Source organism: Nothobranchius furzeri, chromosome 18 (genome assembly GCF_043380555.1).
Source record: "Nothobranchius furzeri strain GRZ-AD chromosome 18, NfurGRZ-RIMD1, whole genome shotgun sequence".
Classification (NCBI taxonomy): Eukaryota; Metazoa; Chordata; class Actinopteri; order Cyprinodontiformes; family Nothobranchiidae; genus Nothobranchius; species Nothobranchius furzeri.
In genome coordinates this window covers 29289345-29314683 of record NC_091758.1, presented here as the reverse complement: position 1 = coordinate 29314683, position 25339 = coordinate 29289345, and the positions used below count along the sequence as shown (strand labels likewise).

Below are 25339 nucleotides of genomic sequence, written 5' to 3'. Positions count from 1 at the left end.
CAACTCCTCCCTCTCTTTATCCTCCTGGAAAACATAAATCAGTTTCTCATATCATCATCTAGTCATGTTCCATGCATATGCAGCTCTAATCAGTAAATCTGTCAGCCTTCCCACCTTTCAGTGATATATCAGATCCGTAATACTCTCCTATATATGCGGTAAATCTCCAACAAATCCTGCGTTTCGTAAAACTCAAAGACGGAGCTGCATGAACTGAAGAACTTCACTTCAGAACAGATATCAAGACCAGTTCGGCCTTGGATGAGTCGGTACTGATGGCTTCAGTGAGCTCCAATGTGTCTTCTTACCACTAAAAAAAGTAAGCCAGACTGGAGGTCAGAATACATTTCCTGAGTTGGTTGTCCACGTTGTGGACTAGCATAACCCCTCAGTCTGATTAATGGCTGTACACTGTCTAATGAACAGTAATTGAATGGTTTAATGCAGCAAGTCCTTAAAAGCCCAGAGGAGTCGTCTTCCTCTGCCTAGCTCTCTGGAAAAGCAAGGCGGTGACATTGTCTACAGTTGATTATGGCTGACCTTGGATGGGGAAACTGAGGCCTTTGTAATGGCTAACCTTCGCTTCGGGGAATAGGAGCAAGTAAAAACAGATGAAAAACAAATGGAATGGACTTGCATTGGCAAAGAAAAGGAATGGATCAATGCCTCCGTCAATGACCATTCGATTTTTTTATCACAAAAACGGGAGAGGAAGACAATTGATCAAACATTCCTCATTTCATTGGCATTTCTAACAATATTAATTAAGAAAAAGTGCTTAGCTGACTGGTTAATAAATCAGCCAATACGGTTAAATCAAAACAAATGATGGTTGTAAACACAATGCTACAACAGAAAGTACAAATCTACCCTTGTCCACGTTTCATCAAAGCATCTCCAACACAGACATACTTTGCTGTCAGAGAAATCAATCAGCTCCTTAACGGAGTACCCTCTAAAGGCAACCTTCAAAGAGCCCAACAAAAGTCAGTCAGGTGATTATAAGAAAAGCCTTGATAAATGTGAATCAAGCTCCAGACCGTCATTTTTCTGCTCTCTGTCACCGAGATAGTCGGCTTTAACTCTCAGCGGACATCTTCACTTGGCAGAGATGCTGAATCTCGTTATTCTTTATTTGGCCCAGACCACACAGGTCAATATCACACGCACAGCGGCGCGTCACCGGAGAACTGTCTGCAAATGCATTTAAATCCAATGCAATAAATCGTTTAAAGCTCCAGATGAAAAACGTAATCATGTAATTGAATTTGGTCATCAATATCTACTATACACACGCACGTATGCGGGCATTTTTAGAGCGTATACGGGGCGTCGGGGTGGGAGGAAATCTGTCAGAACTCAGCTGAAAGCATGAGTCATAGCGGTGCAGTTATCACTCATTATTATTCACAGCCCTCTGAATGATGAGGCCGCTGACGACGAGACGGCGACCGTCTGTTTGGCCTCAAAGGGAGAAGAGGAGAGCGTGTGGAAGATAATTAGACTTTGAGATTGGTTAAGACTCACCTCCTGAGTTGTCGTTTCAGATCTGACATCAAACTTTGTGTTTTATTTTTGATAAAATGTATTTTAAAAGTCCACTTTTAGGTTTTGAGTATTCAGACGAGAAGTGCTGACACACCTCAGAAGAGATTTCAGCCTTTTAAGTCGGTCTTTATTAGCTGATTGATTAAAAAATGTGCTTAGCATGATAATTACTGCAAAAAAGAGCTGCTGAGTCTGTGCAAGATGTATTATTTTTATTATTATTATTGTTATTATTTTCTATTATCTAACAATCATCCCCCCCGATCTATAGCCATTTGAATTAGCAACATCCATGTATGACTAAAAGCAATAAGTAATTAATTAAACTATTTATGAGCTCTTTAGCCAGGGTCATAACTGCCCCTCAGAAGTCAATAATTATCCCAATAAGAATATCTTTATTACAAAAGTGCATACAGCAGCAAAATCATCACCACGCCAAAACATTCCCCCTGCGGTGTAATTGCCACTGCTTGGAATTATAGTTTTCATTAAAAAGAAATGTCCGAGATTATTGATTGCTTAAATAAGACTCAATATCTTCTCATTTCCAAGCCGAACGAAATTGCACGGAATAGTAATATCACCCAACTATTGTGGGCATTCATCACAGTTGCACGGCCCCGTAGCGCTGTCCCTTGGGGATTATTAGAGTAAAATAAGTGTATTTAAATTACTGTAATTTCTGGGAACCGGAGATCTGTGCAAAACACATCTGCACACCCTGTTCGGATGTACTACATCGCCATGACCGTGAACAACAACCAGGGGTAAAGGACAGAAATGAAATGCAGAGTCTGGCTTCTACTTTTACCGTGAACATGTCATGTTGTGAAATATATCCAGTACATTATTCCTCTGGCTACAGCTAAACCCTCAACATGCATAAAACCTAAAGTACACCTGTCAGTGAAGTATTTTAACTCATTTTTCAATCTTTTATCACTTTCCGCGCCCTGAAAAGTTTACATGCTGGTAAAAAAAGAGCAAATAATCCACAGACACACTAAATAAACAGGTTTTTCAACTATTAGATGAAAATATGGTTGCAGCGAGCAGGTCTACGTGACCCTCGTGCAATTATGAAAATGATGATTACCATAATTGCTGGTTAGACCATTTTATGTGACCTAATTCCAAGGCAAGTGAGAAAATTGGACATAATAATGAACTGAATATGAGACTTTGCTGCGTAAACTTACAAAAACAGCATTTATGTGTTTTGGGATCCTTCATATGAAGACTGCTGCAGAGACTCGGCATCTGAATCGTCCTGAGAGGCATTCATGTCACCCACGTCCTCCACGTCCACGTGTTCTTCTTCTACTGTCTTAGCCTCAACCTGCATGGAAGGACAACACCAGATCCTCTTTGGCTTCACTTACATATTGATTTTGTGATATGTGATTATCATGAGACTCGTTGAGAACATAAAATCTAATTATGATGTACTAGAAGTACATTTTCCATTGTGATTGAAGCTGAAGGACATAGAAAACAGGAACATTTTGCTGGAGAGACAAAATCTGCAGACGTATTTAATCAAACCCAAAGACTATAAATTTAGACTTGACAGAAAATGCTTTTAGACAGTAATCCATTTCTAATGAGCCTTTTTGGTTCAGAGACCGTATGCTAAACAGCTCATCGGGTGTTTGGGATTATGTTTTACCTGATCAATTGGCAGGTCCACTTGCACCTGGCGGTCATCCTGCACCTCTGTCGCTCCTGCCGTCTCACTCCTTTTGCTTTGTGCGTTGAACACGCTGCTCTCTGGGAAAAGTGATTAATCACAATTACTTCATCCTCTGGCAGCCACCCTCTCACTCGTCTGCACTCCCTTGTTTCTCTCCCTCCATCCCTCACTGCCCTCATGTCCTCTCCTTTTTCCTCTCCTGCTCAAATTCAGAAGAGATCAATACCACTGTCGAGCCATTTATTTATTTAGAGTGGTCCTTCAGAAGGAAGGGCCACAGACGGCTGTCCTGCTGGCTTGAGTCTTCCACTCTTACTTAAATATACCCAATTTACTCTGCAGTGTTACACTGGTTTCCCCTTGTAAACAAATCCTTTCATGTCTGCAACTCCTGGATCTGATATGAGGTGGGATGTGAATAATGAAGCACACTATTGAGCTTGATTCTAACACAGTTGCCCTAAGTGTTTTATTTAAATAATAAATCCCCACGTATGTTTGATTAATCAGTCGTAAGGCAAAGGAGCTGCTGACACAGGAAACGCTAGAAAAACTGAGGAATAATGTATGGAATATTGTGTCTTTAGCTCCAAGCTTGTTTACAGTCTCATTGTTTTTTCAGATAAATATTATTTTAGATCTATTTTCAGACAAACTTACTAAGATAAAAGAAAAACACAAGGCTCTGATCCTTTACGAGGCTTGTGGACGCTACTAGTAGCGCTTTTCTATTTCTAAGGTTCGGAGGGTTGAATTAGTAATAAAGGAGACATAAAATTCTGAACTTTTCTGAGTTTGGGAGTGAAGTTCCTGGGAAGAAACCACACAAGAGATATTATTATGGGATAATGGCGGTGTGTTATTATATCTTACAGGGAGCGTAATGGACCATTATCCCTTCATATCAGGTTTTCAATCTGTGGTTAGAGAACTGACATCGTTCTGGACACACATGATTATACCTTCATATTTACCTTTTCAAAACAGAATCATAATGTTTGTAACAGGTGGAAAATTGAAGGGATGGTAGGTTTCAAAAGTATCAAATACCAGATCCACCATCATGGCTGGGGTAGTAACTTGGCCCCAAACTGCACAGAATGTAAAACATATGCAGCAGCTAACATCTGAACAATTTGATCAAATGTCCCCAAATAAAAGCTGATAAACGTCATCAGAACATTTCTGGACTTTAAAACTGGACATAGTTTACCCTATGCTAAAGTTTAGGCTGAGCCTGTTCTCCTTAATGTGGCATTTTTTGATTCTTTTCAAAGTTTTAATGTCAATTGGATCAATTTACAAATGTTTTTAATTGTGGTTTTTTTCTAGGTGCATGTTGTAGGTTTTTGTCCTTTTGACCTTTACTTCAAATGTATTTTATTGACATTTAGCTTCATAATATATTTACAGTACCCAGTGGTGCTGCAAGGTTGTCATTGGGCAAATCGTGCTGTTGTCTGGTGCAGATAGGCTACGCTAGCTAGTGGCTCCATTCTCTGATGGAGACTTTCCAAGCAGTTTGGATACAAACAAGGACATGTTCAGCAGAGCAGTTGGGAAGAAGGAGGAGAATGGGATGGCCAAAAGCAGACAACATATACGTAGGCTGCCAATTGGAGCTGTCGTAGTGGCCGGCCGCCATCTTGGATGGGTCTCCATTTGTCCCCTGTATGTTCATTTCTACTGAGGAAGGTGCTTACCCAACTTAAAAGAAAGCTCATTTAATTATGCTTATCACCAAATCAGATATATGGCATGCAAATTAAAATATAAATATAATAACATAAAATAAATAGAAACATTAAATCCCAACAGGTAGACTAGAATAGTGAATAGTAATACCACGTGATCAGTTTTCAATAGTACACCAGCTGTTGCAGCTGAGGCTGCAAAAGAAACGGGCATAGTTGTTCACCCTGCATTGACTCCAGTTGGGTTTGAAGCGTGAGGAACCCACCAAATATGGCGGTGATGCCGTTACGTTCTCCAGCGCCCTGTGGGGCGCCTACGTACTCATGTCTATGTGGCCAACAACTCTGAAGTTGTGATTCTGACTTCAAAGTGTGTCCACCTTCTGGGGCCCCCTTGTGGCCAGGAGATCCCAATCAACTGTCCGCCCTGCCTGCTGGCATGAGGCACCTCTGATAGTGCCTGTGTGACAATTAAAAAATTCAAACAAATCACTAGGTTCTGCTCCTTTTTAATAATCTGCTGATTACGTTTTATTAATAATACACTGCACTGCATCAGCCAATCATTTGGACTCCCACATCACCAGAAAATGAAAGCATTTCATTTCCAACTTTGTAGTTAACAAGGCTTTCAGCAGTCATATTCAACAAAATTGCCTGATTGAATTCATCTATGATTTAAGCCCCCTTGATAGCATTTGAAGTCTTGTTCCGTTTAATATTCACAGAAAAGTGATTCAAAGTGCACTGAGCCGCATTCTGTGTGGACTCAACAGAAGAAGTCGAGGTTGATAAAAAAAAAAAAAGGTCAGCTTCACCTGCCAAATGTTAGATTTGTTGGTATTCCCAGCACACGCTGGACTGGTATCTGCTTTCCGATGATGCACACACATCCAGACGTGTTTGTGCCAAAATGAAACCATATAAATTTGTAATCAAACAAGAGCAGTCGTCTTGCTCATTGTTCTACTGAAGAAAGAATATGTTGGAGGAGCAAACAGTGAGCAGGCTGGAGAAGAAGAAAGTGAGGGATATGCAGTGACTGAAATGCTCTGCTTACCCCCCGCTGAGAAGAGTGCTGGGATTTTGGACACCTGCCTCCGCTGTTCCACGGTCTCCATATTGGCTGTGTGCTCCTTCATCTGGCCCCTGGCTGTGAGCTTAAGGTCCTTTTTAAAGAATACCTGAGCACACAACACGGAGAAACTAAAGCGAGCAGAAAGCAAGCACCCAAATAATGTTTTGTGTGTTTCTTTGAAGCTTTTTTACTCATTTTCTAAAAAGGAAGACAAAACATGATGAGGAAACTTGTTGAACCTCTTTTCAACACTCTTTTTTTTTACATTTTCCACTGACCTCAATTTTTCATGAGCTGCTATATTTTGCAGCTACCCCGTGACTTCTACTGTATTGAATCCATCTGGTTCCAATACATCCCATGCACAACCTATCAATCACACAGGGAGCGTGGCAAACTAATCATTTATTGATGAAACGGGGCAGCCATGAATTTCTAACTGCATTTGTCTTATTTATCAAGCCAGATCAAACAATGAAAATCCAAACAAGCCTAAAGGGAAAGGGGGGGAGTTGCAGGGAATAAGTTATTCTTCAGCTGTAGACAGCAGAACGTTATGGATGGAGGGAGGGAGAGGTGGGGTGGGGACGAAAAAATAAAATAAAAAAAAAGGTTTGGGGGTTGCGCAGTGGCACAGTGGTTAGAGCTGTTGCCTTGCAGCGAGAAGGTCCTAGGTTCGATTCCCGGCCTGGGATCTTTCTGCATGGAGTTTGCATGTTCTCCCTGTGCATGCGTGGGTTCTCTCCGGGTACTCCGGCTTCCTCCCACAGTCCAAAAACATGACTGTTAGGTTGATTGGTCTGTCTAAATTGTCCTTAGGTGTGAGTTGTGTACATGGTTGTTTTTCCTGTGTGTCTCTGTGTTGCCCTGCGATGCTCTCTGTCCAGGGTGTACCCTGCCTACTTGCCCGCTGACTGCTGGAGATAGGCACCAGCCCCCGCGACCCTGCGTGGACAAAGCGGGTTCAGAAGATGGACGAAGGTTTGGGATTCAGTTGCACAGTGGGGGAGCAAAGGAGTGAGAGAGGAATCGAAGAAAGAGAAGGAGAGAGCAGTGGGGAGAGTTCAGACTGATGTTCAAACAGCAGGGTACACATCTGAATTAATGCTTCCACAAAAGGCAATTTTCTCCTTGCAGGCTCCTCATCCCCTCTGTAGGTAGCAAGGTGAGGTATGTCTCCCTTGCAGAGAGTGAGCAAACTCTGTGTTTCTTTTCACTCTTTACACCGCGGTCCCTGGGCTGGCTCCGGGGATAGTGTAGTCATCTCAGGCTTCCACCAGAATACACTCCTGGCTGTGGTGTTTGCAAGCTCACTAACATGGCATCTGGGGAATAGCAGAGCTGCTTCTTCACTTGTTTGCTTCTCTTTAATGCAAAGACAATGTCTGTTGTTGTTCTTTTGAATTTCTACAGAGGGGCTGAGGAAGAAAAAAAAAGGCAAGCAACAAAAGAAAGACTGAATTTTGCTCAGTTGTTGTATATCCAGCGAATGGGAGTTGAAATGGAGTTCATGTTCTGGTGCTGTAGTGTCCACAGTCACAGCAGATCAAAGGGAGAAGTGGCACAGTCGCAGCGGTAAGCCGGTCGGTTTCGTAACCTCAGCTCATGTGTGACTGATGTGAAATGTGTCACGGTAAAGTTCAGGATCAAAACCCATCTGGCCAATCAAATATTGAGCAGCTTGTTTTTTGCTTGTTGACAGCCCAGCAGTGAGATTTAAATAGATCAAAATATAAATCAACAACATTAAATCAAGACAGTCTCACTCTGGGAGAGTGGTGAGGAGGGTGCAGAGGAGGGGGGGGGGGGCTGGGAACGTATACGTAGACGCACAACTGGAAACACGGCAGTGGAAAGGCTGAGGTCATTCAGCCTCTCCTTCTGCATTACATATCTACAGCAGCATGTCCTCCAGGAGCAGACAAGTGTGTATCTGGAGGCCCCATCAGTTAGTGCAGAGGAGCAGAATCTGTGGTCCTCTCAAGTAGCAAAGAACAAGAGTCAACAAGAGGACACTTTGATATGATAGCCAGGGGAAAATGGAGGTCCCAAACAATTGGGACTGACCAGCCTCCAGTCAAAGTGACTGCAGTATCAGCAGGAGCCGCTCCCAGGGCTGCTCTGCAGTCGGTAGACATGCTGGCAGCAGGGTGGAGGAATGGGGTTCCTCTGGGCATTGCTGCTTCCTCTCACCAGTGAGATCATACACGAAGAGCTGAGAAATCACTTCATGCAGTCAAGTTCATGCAGTCGTTTAGAGCTGACACTTCTATTACATTATTCTATGTTCCTTGTTTAAAATTTATCTACACTCTAAAAAACTGAAACGTTGAATTTACTTAACCGAGCTATGTCAGATTCCACTGAACTCAGTTGTTTTGAAGTGATTATGTGCATTTTTCCTGGCAATAGGGGGGAGTACATACCTAAATCATTGTAAGCAGGCAGTATTTTTGTGTTCGAGTAAGACCTCATCAACGAATGGCCAATAGGTTCAAAAATCCCCAGGAGCACAATTTTTGATCTTTGAGTTCTTTGTCAGATCGTTCAACCTGCAGCTAAATGACAAACACATCAGACTCCCTTCCATCACTGGCAATGAGCGATGAGGAAAATGTGTAAGACAACAACGTTTATGAATGGTGAAAGTTTTATAATCGCTTGTTACAAATCAGTAAATGTGTTTTGTCCTCATAGGCTTATGTAGAAGGAAACAGTGCATCTAATATGGCTTCGCCCAGAAACTTAGACCCGCGTCAATTTATCAAAGACCCGATTTTCATGGTTATATGTTACAAAGCCACCAGTCGTTTTCAAAAACTGGGCATCGTTCTGCTTATTTTCAACAACATTTCGATGGATGTTTCCAGAGATTAATGGTAAAAACTACACACTGTCATTTTAAAGTAACAATACGTGCCCCGCTTCTCCCTCTTATTGGTCGAAAGAGGTATTACAAAGCGTTAACAACGCTGCTGCAGCCTGTTGTTGCTAGCTCTAAAAACAAGCTAACACTAACGTGAGCCAATCGATGCTAGATAAGCCACAAAGTTTGAAGATTTTAAATATATTTATAAAAATATTATTGCTGAGAAGTCTAGTTAGCAACAAAACCAAGTCACCATCAGTCCATGATTTCGTAGTCTCCTTTAGCTCCCTCTAACAACTTCAGGCCACAGCGATGCTCACTCTGGTTTTAACTTGTTGCTTTCCAAAGTCATAACTGTCTTACCTTTACTTCCAGGTCTCGCCATGATGCCAACAAAAAAAATGTCAATTTCTACTTCTTCTTCTTCTACTTTACAATAGAACCTAACAACTCCAGCGGCTTCTGGTGTTTAATTCTTCTCAGATGAAAAGTGAAAAATTCTGAGATCAGACATACATTCATACATGACAAGAATTGATGACTGGTCATTCGCAACCCGAGTCGCGCTATCGTAATAGATCAAGAGGGTTTATATGAGGATAGAGTCGGGGAGAGGGGAAAAAAAGGCACTTCAGAGTTTCTCTCACCCGAGAGGGTAGCTTTGCTATGCAAAAAAACACCTCAGACAGAAATGCACACACTTCAGACATTACACAACATAAGTGTCCACTAGGTGGGGAGGTAAGGTTGGGACTATACTCACTTCAGTGCGTGCAGCCGCATGGAGCAGCGCTTATCACCTCTGTTTGGACGGGAGGGAGATGAATGGGTTGGAGAGCACAGTGACTCCTAGATATGGTTCCATGGCCTTCACTGGTCACAGTCCTGCCCAGGCTGGGAGAGGGAGAAAGAGTTGCCTAGCGACGACAGCATTCCACATTTCTTCTGAGGGGGGAGTTTTTACTTCAGCCTCACAGGCTCAAGGGCATCAGATTCAGATAAGGATTGTTTTCGGGACAGACAGAGATCATTTCCTCTCTGCCTTAGAGTTCTGTTGGTCATCAACCCCTCTAGATCCAATAATGGCGTAATTAATCAATCCCAATTCGTGCTGATCCGTCCACAACTCTATCCTTGATGGAATCCACCTTCTTTGCCAGAGCCTGAATCTCAGCCAAAGTTCCAAGCTTACGACTCATCTTGACAATTATATGAGTGTGTTCGTTCACAGTGCGATGCATTTCATCCCTGAGCTCTGGGATTGAGCCAATATTCCTCGAAAGCTTGTTAATTTTCCGGTAAGCCAGGTAACCGCTCAGGCCAAACAGCAGGAATCCTGACACCAAAACCATGAATATCCAGACATCTTCAGAATCCTCTACAGACGAGAGAGGCAGATCAGGTTCCATTGTTTCCAGGAGTCCATGATATACCCAGCTGGCTCTGTCCCAAAGGGGCATCCAGGAGCCTCTTATCCCATTCTCATCGTTGAAAAAATTTTGTCAATCACGTTGAGTGACCAGCTGACCAGGTCTGTTTTTAATAACTTCCAGTTTCCAGAAAAAATGCAGAAGCGCCGTGCACACAAGACAGGACAAAGAGCCTTGGTATAAGAGGGAGGGAGAGGAGAAAAAAGCATCTGTACTCTCCAAGAGCCGGAAGAGCAACTAGGTTTAGTGGAACCAGTTGACATAACTTGGTTTAGTACATTCTACGTTTCTTTTTTTCTCCTCTTGTTCGACTTCTAACTAAAGTCGGCATTTATGTTGGCTCCCTTGAAAAACGTGGTAGGTTTCTGTCTGCAGGCCAGATGTCCCGTTCATCTGTGCAGAGACAGAACACTTCTGGTGAAGACAGGACAGGACACACACCGTCTCCATACAGCGAAGGCTGCATGAAGCAAGGTTACATTTTACACAGCCTCTGTGGGCATGTTTAAAGGATGTCTTTACAGGCATTTCCAGCCAGACTGCTGTTGTTTTGTGAGGTCAAACTGAAATTAACGGCGGACGTGACCCTATAAACGCACGTGCAATCAGTAAGCTACACGGCCAGCAGATTCACGAAAGAGGAGAGTCGTTTTGGTCATGTGTATTTTTCCCTTATGGAGGAGCCCTATTAACTGATGGGTTCATGTTTACAGATTCATGAGGGATCAGACACAGAGGCAGGGGAAGTCAAATGCAGCAGATTCACATCCTGTGAGAGACATTTACTACAACGAGTCTGGTGGGTATAAAACCCAGCCATAGGCCTGTCTCTGTCTCCACCTCATGGCGCTGAATGAAATGACAAAATAAAGTCTTTATGAATGAGCTGAAGTAAGTTTAATGAAAATGTTGTTTTCATTGATTGGTTCATGCTTGAATGAGTGACATTATGGAGAGCAGCTCTTAGAAAAGCACAAGCACGTTAACTCTTCCTAATAAGATGCTGATAACTTGCCGTATCTCTGAGTTTAAAACTGGAGACGAGGCCTGGGGTATTTTTCTCCATCTAGTAAAAATGGCACCTGCAACAGCACGGCCATCTTTCATGGTTAGAAAAATCAGATGTCATCTCTCACAAGCCCCCCACCCCCCCACCCCCACCCCATCTTCCTCAACCTGCTGACAGAGCATGTTCTCATCTTCACCAGCTGATTTGGCGTTCATCTCAGGCCCACAGCAGCACAATCCTCACACGGGTTCAACGCTTTTCGCCGTCTACTTAATCACAATACAAATTGTCCTGGTTCTGGTATGAATGAGGTCTTTTTTTTCAGTAAGAGAAGTCCCTCCTGATGCATACAGTATGATCCGTCTGTGAGGCTCGCTGCACTTGATCAAGTGGACCGGTCTGTCTCTGTGGGGATCGCCCATCAAAGTGGAAAGCAATGGTAACTCAATGCCTCTTGCAGACAGTGATTGATGATGGTGCTGTCTCGTAACGAATTGCACCCCCCACACACCCTCCACAACAAGCCTCACACAAGTGAGAGATGTTAATTGAAATGCTGGGCGTGCAAACGGCTGTGATTCAACCAAAGTGTTCCTGCAATAAACCGGAGGGAATGTTGGGAGGAAAAAATGTAATTTCACATGTTAGGAGACAGAAAATAAACCTTTCCCAAACGGAATACTCACTGCATCCTTCTGAGGTTTTTTCCTTTCATTGTATTGGCTGCAGAAAAAATATATCACAGACACATTTATAACCCCGTCAAGACATTATGAGAAAAGTATTGTAATCTGACAAAAGACATGTTCCCTACCCCTCAGTTGTGTTGTTTTCCTTGGCTAAATCCCTGTGGGGGACCCATTGTTCATACGGAAGAGGTTTGAACTTTTCGGCACCAACTGCAACGTAATGCTGGTGATTCTCCAGTTCACCAGGACCAGAAACAGGACGTCCATCTAGTCTGCAAAGCCTGCGAAGTCAGAAAAGTCTTTCACCTGTTGTTCTCTGTTCTTCATACACATGCTCTGATTACGACTCCAGGAGAATCAGATCAGTTCCCAATGAAAATATCCTAACTCGGCATGATCGCAATTCCCATATAAGCAATGGCAACTCCGGGAGAAGTTTGCTGTGTGACGATGAAACACGTTGTTACCTGAAGACAGCTCCAGTGCGAAGAGCCACTTTCTCTGTCACCATGGATAAAACATCCTCCCAGCTTTTCAGCGTGTGCTTTGGGATCCGTATTCTAGCTGCAGGAATCAGTAACTCTCCGTTTGTGAAGACACTAAGAAACAGTTCACACAAAATCCATGAGATTAAGCTTAGACCCTCACTAGGACATAGCACATTATTCAGTTTGTGTTGGGATACTGACTTTATGGTGCAAACCCCATCCGTCACTTTCTTCCAGCGTGATGAAGCGACGATTCTGCTGTGAGCAACAGGTAGGATCTAACCAGAACAAATGTGGATTACTTTATATTCAAACTTTAGGAATCTTTTATTATGTCCCATTTAAAGACTGAAGCTGAATTGCTACGAGTATTCTCAGCCTAGTAGTGCATTGCTGTTTTTTTGTTTTGCACCTTGGTCTACTTCTATACTGTTAAGTGCTATGTGAATAAAGTTGACCAGACAAGTAGTTTTGTCTTTAAAGATGCAAAAAATACCCATTTTTAGTTGAATACACGGGCATATAAGAACAAAACGGACTCAAACACAAGATAAAAAGTGTCTCTTTAGGTAAAAAGAGTTTTTCAGAGTATTTAATGCTTCTCCCTTTGTTTATTTGTACTTATTTTGCTCTGACATTTTTTCCAACGTCGTCTGCTTGGTGTGTGGGAGGAAACCAGAGTTTCTGGGAAAAACGCACACATGCATGGGGAGAACCTGCTACCTTCTTGCTGCAAGGCAATAGCGTTACCAACTGTGCCACCGTGCAGCCATGGACATCACTAAAACATCACTAACCTGCACTACATCAGTACCTTTATTTTTCTACTAGCAAAATTTGAATTTAAAACTTTGATAAAGTCAGATTTCAGCTCAGAAAACGCATTTAAATGCTTATATCAGTGCTTTTTTTCTATTGTTGCTCACAATGGCAAATGTTTTACAATTTTCATTATAGGTTTTGATATTTTATCAAAATATAAATAATTCCACTAGAAAATGTAACTGTGATGTAATTTTCATATGATTTAAACTGAGATTTCATCATGTGGCTAAACTGTTAGCCACTTTATTTTGTAAACCTTTAAATAATGGATCTGACCTCTTTTTCACATTCAGAACCTCATTAAAGCTTCAAGTCACTGATTCAACGAGGAAATATAAATTCTTCGCTATTCTAGTTCTCGGTTTTTACTTCAGCAAGTCGTCTTCTCTACATCTAAATGCCTTCATGCGATTGGCTGATGAACTGTGAAAGTGGCTGGCGATTATAATCAAACAGCACATGAACAAAAACCTTAATTTGAATAAACACACCTATTCTTACCTGTTTTATTGTCCTATTCTGTGGCTTCATGTTGGTTATTCCTAGATAACTGAAAGACAATTAAAAATAGACTCAGCACTGATTAAACCAAGATCGTGTTTTTATATTTGCACCATTATTCAGGTAAAATGTGGGATTTAATTTTTATTTTTTATCCATAAAAAATAAAACTTAAGTCATAAGAAGAATTAAATAAATCAGGGTTGTGCGCAATCAAGAGTCCTTCATTTATGGGACAATAGTGTGAAAGATTTGTGCAAATTATTTAGCGGACAGTTATATTTTTTTTATTTAACTTACTTTTAACACATTTTCGTCACATTCAAAAGGAAACTTGCCTAAACTGTCAAATACCGACATCTTTCCATTTCTCATACGTTTATGTAATCTGTATTTCAAATCTAAATCTAAATGTTAAATAAAAATCTTTTGATTGAACAATCAGGCTATACAGTAGATATAGATTTAACATTTTATTTCAACATTCAGATTTAAATCTAATATTTAGATTTAGATTTTACACAGAATAGAATAGAATAGAATAGAATAGAATAGGGTTTTATTGATCCTAAAGTGAGGATATTAACTCATTACATCAGCAGAAAAAGATTTGAATCCAACATTTAGGTTTCAAATTCATTTTTAGATTAAAATCTAAATTTTAGATTTAGAATGGACATTTAGCTTTAACATTCAGCTTTAGACTAACTGAATTTTAGGTTTTAATGTAACATTTAGATTTAAGTGTAACATTTAGAGTTAACATTCAGATTTAGATTTAACATTTAGCCTTGACTATTTCGATGAAACTTTTAGCAGAATTATTTAGATTTAGCCAAAAGTGTGTGAAATGTAATCATGTTGGTTTCGAGTCCATTTCCAATTTAAAATGGATGAAAGTGTGCTGAAAAAAGTTAAATGTAAAAAAAACAGTGTGCTAAATCTTTTGCGTGAACAGTTCACATTTGGCATCACTCTTGTATTAAATGGCCTCCATATTTGTCTTTTACTTACTTCAAGGTTTTGAACGCCTCATATCCGGCAGCCACGTAGGCATGGCCGTGCTTTAACTCCTCCAGGTGCTGAACCTTGTGGCCCTGCGTGGGGGTGTACAGCCTCCGAACGGCGCCAAACGGAGCTTCAATCTTCTTGGTCAAATTAGTCAGAAAGTTGTCGAAAGTCGTTACCTGATGCGGATTCACCACGACTTTTCTTCCCGGATAGAAAGCGTCCCCGTTCCTGTAGACTGTCACTGTCTTTGTCGGAGGCTGGTCCATTCTTCTCGACGTCCTCAGCATTTTGGGGTCGAGCGACAATAGAGCCAGTTGAATTAAAAGTCTAGACGTGCGGAGGGATGTGTTCAGAGAGCTATCTGAGACGTAACTGGAGACAACATCTGATATGGAGACCAATTCATCCTCATGAGAGGTGTAACACCAAGAAACCAATTATCTACCGCCTTTGTTGTTGTTTAGAGGATTATATTTATACGTATAAAGTGAATTTCATTCCGAACTCACCCGTTTCCATACCAACTAGTAGAGCAATGAATAATCTGGATATTTTTATTAGATTAACTGAATTTAAAAGTATCTCTGAATATTTATTGTATTTATTCTTTCAGAAGTGAATATAACTTGTTTCTCAAGCGGTTTCATTTAATCTATTTACAATTTTTTTTCTTCAATTCGTTCCCTTTTTTTTTTTCTTTTTTTTTGCAAATCCTTCAAAATGCTTTAAAAACCACAAAGGTAACTAGAGATTGCACCAACTAATTGGTTTATGGAAGATAGCTCCTGGTCAATTACCTGCATAATTCATCTCAGCATTAATTATTCATTACTTATGGGAGTGGTGTTGTGCTTTATTTGTAAAAATGCAGCATGCATGTTCAGATTGCCTTCATTGTTGAGGCACTATATAGAGTATCGTCTCAGGGAGGATTACTAGTAGCTGGCTGGACTGTGAGACAGGATCACACAGCTGAAAAACAAACCTATGGTGAGGTTTCTCCCATTCGCCATAAGTGCTGTCGTTTTGTTACACAGCACAATGAGTTATTAACATAAAGTAGTTCAAATAGCCCAAATGAAACAACTTTTGATACAACATATGGAAAAATATAGCTCAAACTAATTTCAGCAGTGACAATTTCACAATCAGAAGATTTTCTTGTTTTTTAGGTTTTTTATTTTTAAAAATGTTCATCGAATGAACGCTTTTCCTGCCAACTATTAAAAATCAACGCAATTCATCTTTACAACTTATTGATTACAAGTAAAACTGTTGTCATTCAATCAAATGGCAGGCAGCTTTAGTGTGCACCAGGAATAAAGCAATTACATTTTTATTTATTTAACTGTATATTTGCAGTTTTGATTCATTTGGAGGAATTTGGGTTATATCATATAACGTACAGTAATAATAATGTAAACGTAACAATGATAATATTTAGGCAAAAGTTATATATGGTAGTGATATTTGACTTTTTATTAAAATATTCCCATTTTCTTGTTTCTATTGTTTTTTTAAAGGATTTTTTTAGGTTCAGTGCTTAAATAAAATCCAGTTAAAACAAACATTTTATTGATGGGATGAAGTTATATTTACATAAAAGTACAATTCTTTATTACTACAAGTTATGAATTAAGAAAATGTATTCTTGATTTTCATTCGTTGCACAATATAAGGCATAACTAAGCAGATTAGTTTATGATTAGGGTCATTTTCTAGCACAAGAACAAGTGAAAGTTTGAAAATATCTCTTGCACAACAATTGTTTGTGACTAATATGTGAAGAACATTTTTCCCTGTCTCACCCTGCCACGTTTGGCACATCTGCTGCTGTAAATAACAGCAACCAGCTCAGCAATAGAAAATAATGTGCCATTTCCTTTTTTTCACAATATCCCTCGTTGTTTATTGCACAGCAATCACTACAAATCTTATTATGTGAATTTAAATGTAGAATGCATGCTGCACTCTATTTGTTTGATTAAAATCACTCAACTGGAACCAAAATCTGTTTTTTAATTGGATATTTTTCTGCACAATCAACAGCTTTCTGCTTTTTCTGCCTTGTTTTTCACTTTCACAGGATAGTTTTGCATAAAGTACAACTGAATACACTTCCTGCATGATGCTGGAAAACACGTTAGATGACAGAGTATGAGAATGAGGACGTAATTATTGGTAAAAAAAATCAAACTAACATCAGGATTTTGCAGGCCCAGACAAACTGAGATGACACTGAAGAAAATATCTCGCTTGAAACGGCTCGATTGCAGTTTTCTTGCTTAATTTACAAGAGGACGCCAAAACACAAACCAACATTTGCTTGTATGTATTTAACTTGTCCAGGCTGGACTCAGATCATGGACGTAATTTTTTGGGGGGACAGGGGGGACATGTCCCCCCCACTTTTTCCAAAGTCAAGTTTTGACCCCTGCTCTTTTTACCATCCAAAAACAATATTACTTTATATTAAATTGACACTGGTTGAGCTTTAGGACCAAGCAGAAAACAACCGTTTGTGTTGAAGCCTGTTTCCCATTAGAACATACCGTAAAGATACCCCCCCCCCCCCATGCCCCCCCCCCCCCACACACTTCTAAAGTGAAAATTACGTCCATGCCTCAGATAGTATCTTTCTCAAACTCACAAATAAAATACATGGTAGGATGACAGGCTACATCCGTCCACTCCCCAGAGGCCACCATCTCTGTACAGTCCTCATCATCGTAGGCGTTGTTGGGCTCTCCTGTTCTCCAGTTGCTGAAGGTGGACATGGGGGACCGATCCACGTAGGTGAACTTGCCTTCGAGGTCCAGGTCGTGGATGCCAATGTAGACTCTGCTGAGGCCTGCTTGGGTTATGTATCCTGCTATGGCTGCGTTGGCCGCGTCGTCCTTCGGCATGGCCAGGTGCCCTCCCCTCGACTGACAGTAGACCTCTGCGTCGGCGAAGCGCTTCTCCTCCTTCACCAACAGATACACCTTACTGTCTGTCTCTTTAATGCCAGCAACAGCTGCAGGGGAGGGCAGTGCTGTAAAATGAGCACTGGATTTTTCTATAAATTTCTTACTGACATGTCCTTCCATTTCACTTCCAAAGTTACGAGCCGCTAACACCACATTTTTTTAAATTTCATTGATAATGAGAAGAATATTCCTACACACATGTTTACATTGGATTTATAAATAATCCTTAAGTAATACCATTTTTGATGAATTTCAGTTCTGAGAATAGTTGAGCCACGACAATATCCATTTCACCAATCATCTTTCTCATTGGTGCGCACTCACATGGAACACCTCATAAGGCAAAGATTTAGGAAGAATAATTAATTTTTCACCGTGTTTGTGTGTCATCCTACAATGATGTGCTGATTTCTCACCTGGTTCTCCGTTAGGACCACTTGGACCTGGGTCGCCCATATCTCCTTTCATCCCTGAGACAAAACATTCAATATGAATCATGACTAAAATGTAATAAACCTGAGAGAAATATATCCCTGAAATCACCTTTCATTCCACTTGGTCCAAATTTCCCATGTCGTCCCATGATGCCTTTCTGTCCTTTAAGACCAGTTTGTCCTGAGAAAGGTGCATATTTTAGGAACGTTAAAATGTAATCTTTAAAAATGTTTCTCTAGAAGTAGCAATCCAGAGTTGACCCCCGTTCAGAGGCTCTGTATGATTTTTCAGGAATTTGTAAAAGTGATATAATCTAAGCTAATCTAATTTTTTTTGTCAAGTCCACCCCATCCCGTAGGGTCCCATGAAGTCTGATTCCAGTGCCGCTCAGCCTAAAGCCTAGTTTATACTTCTCCGTCAGCAACTTTGCGCTCATGTGCACACGTACTGACACATTAATACTTCTTCATTGGTGTGTCAGTGTTCTGAAGTAATTCTCCACCAGGACAGCAGAGGGCAGTGCACTTTTCTGGCGCATCCTGTCATTATTGCAGTGTGTTTGTGTTGTGGTTATGTATTTCAGACCTTTTAACATGGACAAATATGTCCTCCACTTCTTAATTCAGTTACCACCTTAAAAATTGCGTTTCCTGTAGATGTATTATTTTTTATATCGTCTGACTCTTACCGCGAGATGTTTTTCATTCTGCTCTGTGTCTGTCTCTAGCTATGTTTGGCTCTCGTTTTATGTCTTTGAGGCAGAATGGCAGTGCTGCTGACAAAGTTAAAGGAAGCAGCATCCTGGCTGGTCACAGGCTTGTGGTCTCAGTCTCTCTTGACGAATATTTAGAAAAGTACAAGCCCACTGGAGAGCCTTTGCAACGACGGATAATGGTCTACACTGACATAGATGGAGAAGCTTAAACTAGGCTTAAGCCATTAATGTTAGACGTCTGCTTACGCACAGACATCAGTCACAGAGTGCGGGAAGGTATGCAGAAGTATTTAGACTGATGCAGAGTGGGCGACATTTTCAGACTGACAAAAATTCTAAGCAGGTTGAGGTAGCATTCAAGCTACACTGTAAACCTTAATAAGTTCACAGAACTCAAAACGTATTTGTAACAGACAACACAAAAATATTTAAGTGATGTTTTTAAATATTTTAAGTTTACATAAAATAAAAATTACATTTGCAGTTGCCTTAAATTATCTCAATGTTATCTTATAAAAATCGATATTCCTCGACTTATATTTAGGGAGTAATTCACTCAAGATTTTCATCATTTTTCAACTCATATTATTCAGAAAATGTACTCAAAATGTAAATGTTTTGTAACTCAAACTTGATAAGTGGATATAACTCAAAATTTTTGGTGTAACTGATTACATACTACACTAACCCAGATATGTTGCTAATTGCACATGACTCACACACACCCATTGATGCTGACAGCCGGTGAGAGTTGAACGCCCAAAGCCAAGTCAAATGCATCAGGTGTGAACCACCACAGTAATGATTAAAGTGGAACGGTACAGTGTAGTCATCCTTTTGACCAACTTCCTCACTTATGGTGCCAACGTCATACAAACAGAAACACCACATTTGCAACACTGAGGGAAGTAACAACTAGGAACAACAATCCCCCACAATAAACATGCATAAACACCCCAAAATAGAACAAAATTACTAAAAACATGACTATCCACAATGCACCTCACCCACCAGTTCTTTATTGTACCTGAAATCCACCAACATGGCTTGTTTGTGCTTGTTTTTTCCTATGAATCCACAAATATTTTAAGAAATATATAAGTCTGTTTATCAGACACACTTTAAGTTGACATAAAGATGGATAGATTAATATGGAAATGTAAAATAATAAATAAATAATTTTAGTACTTATTCAAGTAAAGTTGTCTTTATTGATTCGTTTAAGTTATGCCCACTAAAAATATATACACATTTTTCTGATTAATTAAATAGTTTGAAATCTATGTACTTAAAACAAAGAAAAGGTTGAACTAACTCAATACATTTGAGTTCTAAAAACTTTTTTTTTAATTTATGAGTGTCACCTGCTCGATATTTTTGATTATTTTCAACATTTGGATTTACATTGTAGCTTGGTGTCCTAAGCTGATGGAGGCAGTGGTGCCTGCTGGGAACTGGGGAGTACTCTTGTTGGTTGGCAGCTCCTTCTAATGAATTTGCAACTCTATTGGTCAACTTCCATTGTTTTCTGTTCTTTTCTGTACACAGAGTAGCTTCGGCTCCTGCTGCTGCCTTCGTCAGAGCGGCGTTCATTTCGTCAGTGTTGCTTTAATGAAGGCAACAGCAGGAGCCGAAACCGTTCGCCAAAAAGGTAAAAACAAGAGTTGTTATTATGTGTATAGAAATGAACCAAAACAATGGAATTAGAAATTCAACATGAACTTAGCGGGGCGACGGTGGCACAGGAGTTAAGTGCTCGTCCCGTAATCGAAAGGTTGCAGGTTCGAGCCCTGCTCAGTCTGTCGCTGTCGTTGTGTCCTTGGGCAAGACACTTAACCCACATTGCCTGCTGGTGGTGGTCGGAGGGACTGGTGGCGCCAGAGCTCGGCAGCCTCGCCTCTGTCAGTGCGCCCCAGGGCAGCTGTGGCTACATCGTAGTTCATCCCCACCAGTGTGTGAATGTGTGTGTGAATGGGTGAATGACTGATTGTGTTGTAAAGTGCCTTGGGGGTTCCAGGACTCTAGAAGGCGCTATATCAAATACAGGCCATTTACCATTTGACCATTTAACAAAGATCTAGCTATTGGTCAACGCAGTAGACTCCTGTTATTGATTCCTTTTGTTGTTGGAAATCACAGAACAGGGTCAGGCAGTCACATGTAAGCATTTTTAAGTTACTTTTAAAAATTTTAACTATGCACCCCAGCATTAAATCACAAATTAAAGTGCTCAACACCCTCCCCTCCTCATTAGGGCCTTTAATAAACACTCATCCACCACACTGGATTCCTTACATCCTTCCTCCTCCAACCGCCGACCCAAATGTAAACACTCGGACGTCTCTAGATTGCCTGCTAGTGATGTAACAGAACATTATCAGCTCAAGAAATGTGATCTTTGCCCCAGTTCCCGTTGCATGCGTTGAGGATGAGAAAAGGAGGGCATGTGCTCCTGTTTTAAAGGTTTTTGTACCTCGTAAGTCTAAAATACATTAAGAAATAAAAAAAGATATGTTTTAGCTGTTTTAGATTTGTATTTTACGTGTAGATGTTTACCAGTCTCTCCCTGTGGACCAAGTCTTCCCGGTCTTCCAGGTGCTCCTTTCTGTCCTTTGTCTCCTGGTTCTCCTTCAGCAAGAAAAAAAAACTGTTTTATTCAGAATTTATTTCTGTTTTTTTTTACATTTGCTTGATGAGTAGAAAAACGGCTTTAAGGAGGAGGCATGCCTTTGAGTCCAGGGACTAGGATCTGAACCATGCAGGAGTCTTCAGCTGCATGTTGACCAAATGAAATCTGTACTGGTAAAAGGCTTATGGTGGCACACAGCAGCATCATAGGAAGCACCAGTTTTCTCCCTGTCATTCTTTTTCTATCACTAGACGATAGCCTTTAAAGGAGAAAGAGAACATAAATAAATAAATACAGAAAATTTTGGATTTTTCTAAATTTGTTGAAAACTTAAAAAGTATATTGTTATTTTAGAGGAAACCAAAATCTTAACTTTGTTTGGATGCTTCATTTAAAGACATCTGGATTAGCCTTTCACAGATCACACATGCTTGGCTTTTTATTAATAAACTAAACTTTAGCTTTGAACTCAGATACTTAATTTTCTTTGACTAAAACATTCATTTGACTATAAAGTCTTGCTTACCTGTAGAAATTGTTAAAAATACAGAAAACAATTATTCCAAGTCACAAAGATTTGCAGGAGCTTCAGTAGCTGGTTGTCCCAACAGGCGCATCTTGTGTTTCTCCAAAGGCAACGCAGAATGTGTGTGTGTGTGTGTGTGCGTGCGTGCGTGCGTGCGTGCGTGCGTGCGTGCGTGTGTGTGTGTGTGTGTGTGTGTGTGTGTGTGTGTGTGTGTGTGTGGTAGGACTGTTATAAACATTTCACAGATAAAAGCTGAAGTATTTGGAGCCCTGCAGATAATTGGCTGGAAAAAGAAGTTCGATGATTGGGGCCTTAGATATTCCCAACCCCATGAGAACAAGATGAAAACAATAAAAGTTTCATTCATTCACTATGATATGTGACTTTTTTCAGCACTTGAAGATGTTTATTAATAAATTACATTACATTCTTATAGGTAATATAAAATTAATATATTTAGTTACAATAATTTACCAGCAGGCTGCGCAGTGGAGCAGTGGTGAGAGCTGTAGCCTTGCAGCAAGAAGGTCCTGGGTGCGCTTCCCGGCCTGGGATCTTTCTGCATGGAGTTTGTATGTTGTCCCTGTGCATGCGTGGGTTCTCTCCAGGTCCTCCGGCTTCCTCCCACAGTCCAAAAACACGACTGTTAGGTGTGAGTGTGTGTGTGTGCATGGTTGTTTGTCCTGTGTGTCTCAGTGTTGCCCTGCAATAGACTGGACCTCTGTCCTGGGTGTAATCCGCCTGATTGCCCATTAACCGCTGGAGATAGGCACCAGCACCCCCCTTTTAATCCCTTTTAATGCAGGGATTATGTAACCACTTCGTATTAAACCACCAAATGGTTCCCGAGCGCGGCTGTGTCTGCAGCTCACCGCTCCCCCAGGGGATGGGTCAAATGCGGAGAACAAATTTCGCACACACACCTGTGTGTGTGACAACTGATGGGACTTTAACTTTAACTCAGAGACAAAAGAAAGAGAGTCAAGTTTTAAAAGTTTAAAGATTTATTACTAAACAAATTAAAACTAGACTAACTTTAAACAATAAATGTATGGTGTAACTAAGGTGAAGTGAGATGGAGAATGGTGTAATGTGGAATGTTGCTCAGAACCAGCAAATCCGGAGAAACGATTAGTTCTGATGGGCGTGAAGGTGATGTCTTTGCGCTAAGCTTTGATTTGGAGATTCATAACACACACTGAGACGCCATTCTGCCGGTCTACGTACCCTTGGTGGAAGTCCCCGTCTAGATCAGGAGGTGTAGAGGTCCAGCTTGGACCTTTCTGGAACTGAAGCCTGTAGCCCAGCCGCGGCTGCCGACCAGTCCTGTCTTTGAGATACTCCCAGGTCACGACAGTTTTATTGGCATCTAGCGAGACACAAATAAGGGTCGTGATGATTCAGCTTTTATTCTGAAAGGAACCGTTGCAGCAGGTGGAACAGCAACAGATTTTATCCAGCTTGTCGTTGGTTCTTTCGGCTGAAGAGGAAAGTTACGGATTGGCCACTCTGACAACTTCTCTAGAAAGCTTTGAACTGGAGTTAAAGGTGACGTGGGCATAGTTTTATAATTTAGATGTTTTGATTTACGGTCAAATAAAAAAGGGACAGATTTACCAAGCACCACCAAAACCACGCCTCCGTCAGATCTGGAAGATTCTGATTGGATCAGTAAAAGCAATGTGTCATGTGGCTTAACCTGACGTGTAATCAGTCTCTAGTGGAAACATTTAAAGTTATATTACTTATTATATTCTATAGGATTATAATATCAAGTAATTCATATTTTCATTTCACAGAATGGTTCACATTTTATTATTGACATACACTTTGATTAGCTTTATTAAAAATAGAGTTCTTCTGATTTATTAAAAAGAAAGAGTCCTTTGTCTTCATTCTTCTCTTGAGCTGGAAAGGAGAAACAGTTTAGAAGCAGAGCATGAGACCTTGAGCAATATCTCTTGCTGAGGAGAGGGGGGAAATGACTTTTAGGTGGAAAACAGTCATTTCATTCTGTTACACATATTTGGATTTTACACTGAATGTATGAACTACTCAAATAAAGGAAATAATAATATTAATAACATGATATCAGCAAAATATTTTTTTCTGTGAGATGTGGCCATCTATATGCTATATTTCTAATTTGAAAGACATGGCATGACATTACTGTTCTGCAGTGAAAATAAATGTAAAGTAAGTAGTCAAGTCGAGTGAAGTCACATTTATTTAAATAACACATTTAAAACAACATGAGAGCCGACCAAAGAAATATAAAAATTTAAATAAAGACATTTTCACTCCCAAGACATTTGTAAAAGTTAGCAGCCCTGGTTAAGTGGTGACAGATTTCCCTCTTTTTTTATATAAGATGTTCCTCATCTTTGTGACCACCTGAGGGAGCCATTGTCCATGCAAGTAGAAGAAATAAGCCTACATGTTCACACACACACACACACACACACACACACACACACACACACACACACACACACACACACACACACACACACACACACACACACACACACAATGACAGGAATCCCCCATTTATCAAAATGAGCTATTATCAATCTTTCCAAGCTTCTATTTAAAAGATGCTGCAGAAACTCAAGTGTGTCAAGACACCGCTTTAGCTCTAATGAATCCTTGATTTTTTTATGTTATCACAAATTTTTTTTTACATGCTGTCATCTTCTGTCAGTAATTAGATATGGTCCAGAAGAAAAGTATCAGATGTCCTAATTAGACTTACAAACCCCCTGGCAGCCACCGTTTCAACTGCAGATTAGGTGTCTCCTTCAAAAACACCCCCAAAAGTTTTAGATTACCACCTTCTAAAATATTTATGGTTCTCAAGGCAACATTTGTAGCCTCTTTATGTCACCGAAGAGGTCATTTGTTCTTTTTGCATTTCAGATAGTTTTATATAGATAAGCATGAACGCAAAGCAAACACCAAGTCACATAAAGTGGATTCATTGACCAGGAATTAAATTTGTTGCCATGTCTGCACACAAAAACAAATTAATTATTTGTTTTGTTTTTTTAAATTATGTTATGTGGAAAATATGTGTGACGTCACAGCGTTAATGAACATTTCTTTAAGGAAATATTTTCGAAAATAATGTATTTTTGTTTTTCAATCAAGACTCTTTTTCTTGTGCAAGACAGTACGAGGTGACTCGAAAAATTACGAGCTGCACGCCAACGCACCTCCCTGAATGA

At 40.4% G+C, this 25339-nt stretch overlaps 1 protein-coding gene across 1 annotated transcript; it reads right to left on the bottom strand.

Moving 5' to 3' along the window:
* Positions 1-17437: 17437 nt before the first annotated feature.
* colec11 (collectin sub-family member 11) lies at positions 17438-22216 on the bottom strand. The gene is made up of 7 exons (XM_015969958.3): positions 22113-22216; positions 21685-21845; positions 21514-21585; positions 18351-18422; positions 18224-18277; positions 18045-18140; positions 17438-17854 (listed from the first exon to the last, which is right to left on the bottom strand). The coding sequence occupies exons 2-7, from the start codon at positions 21818-21820 to the stop codon at positions 17463-17465; spliced, it is 822 nt and encodes a 273-aa protein (XP_015825444.3). The 5' UTR covers positions 21821-21845; positions 22113-22216; the 3' UTR covers positions 17438-17462.
* Positions 22217-25339: the final 3123 nt, after the last annotated feature.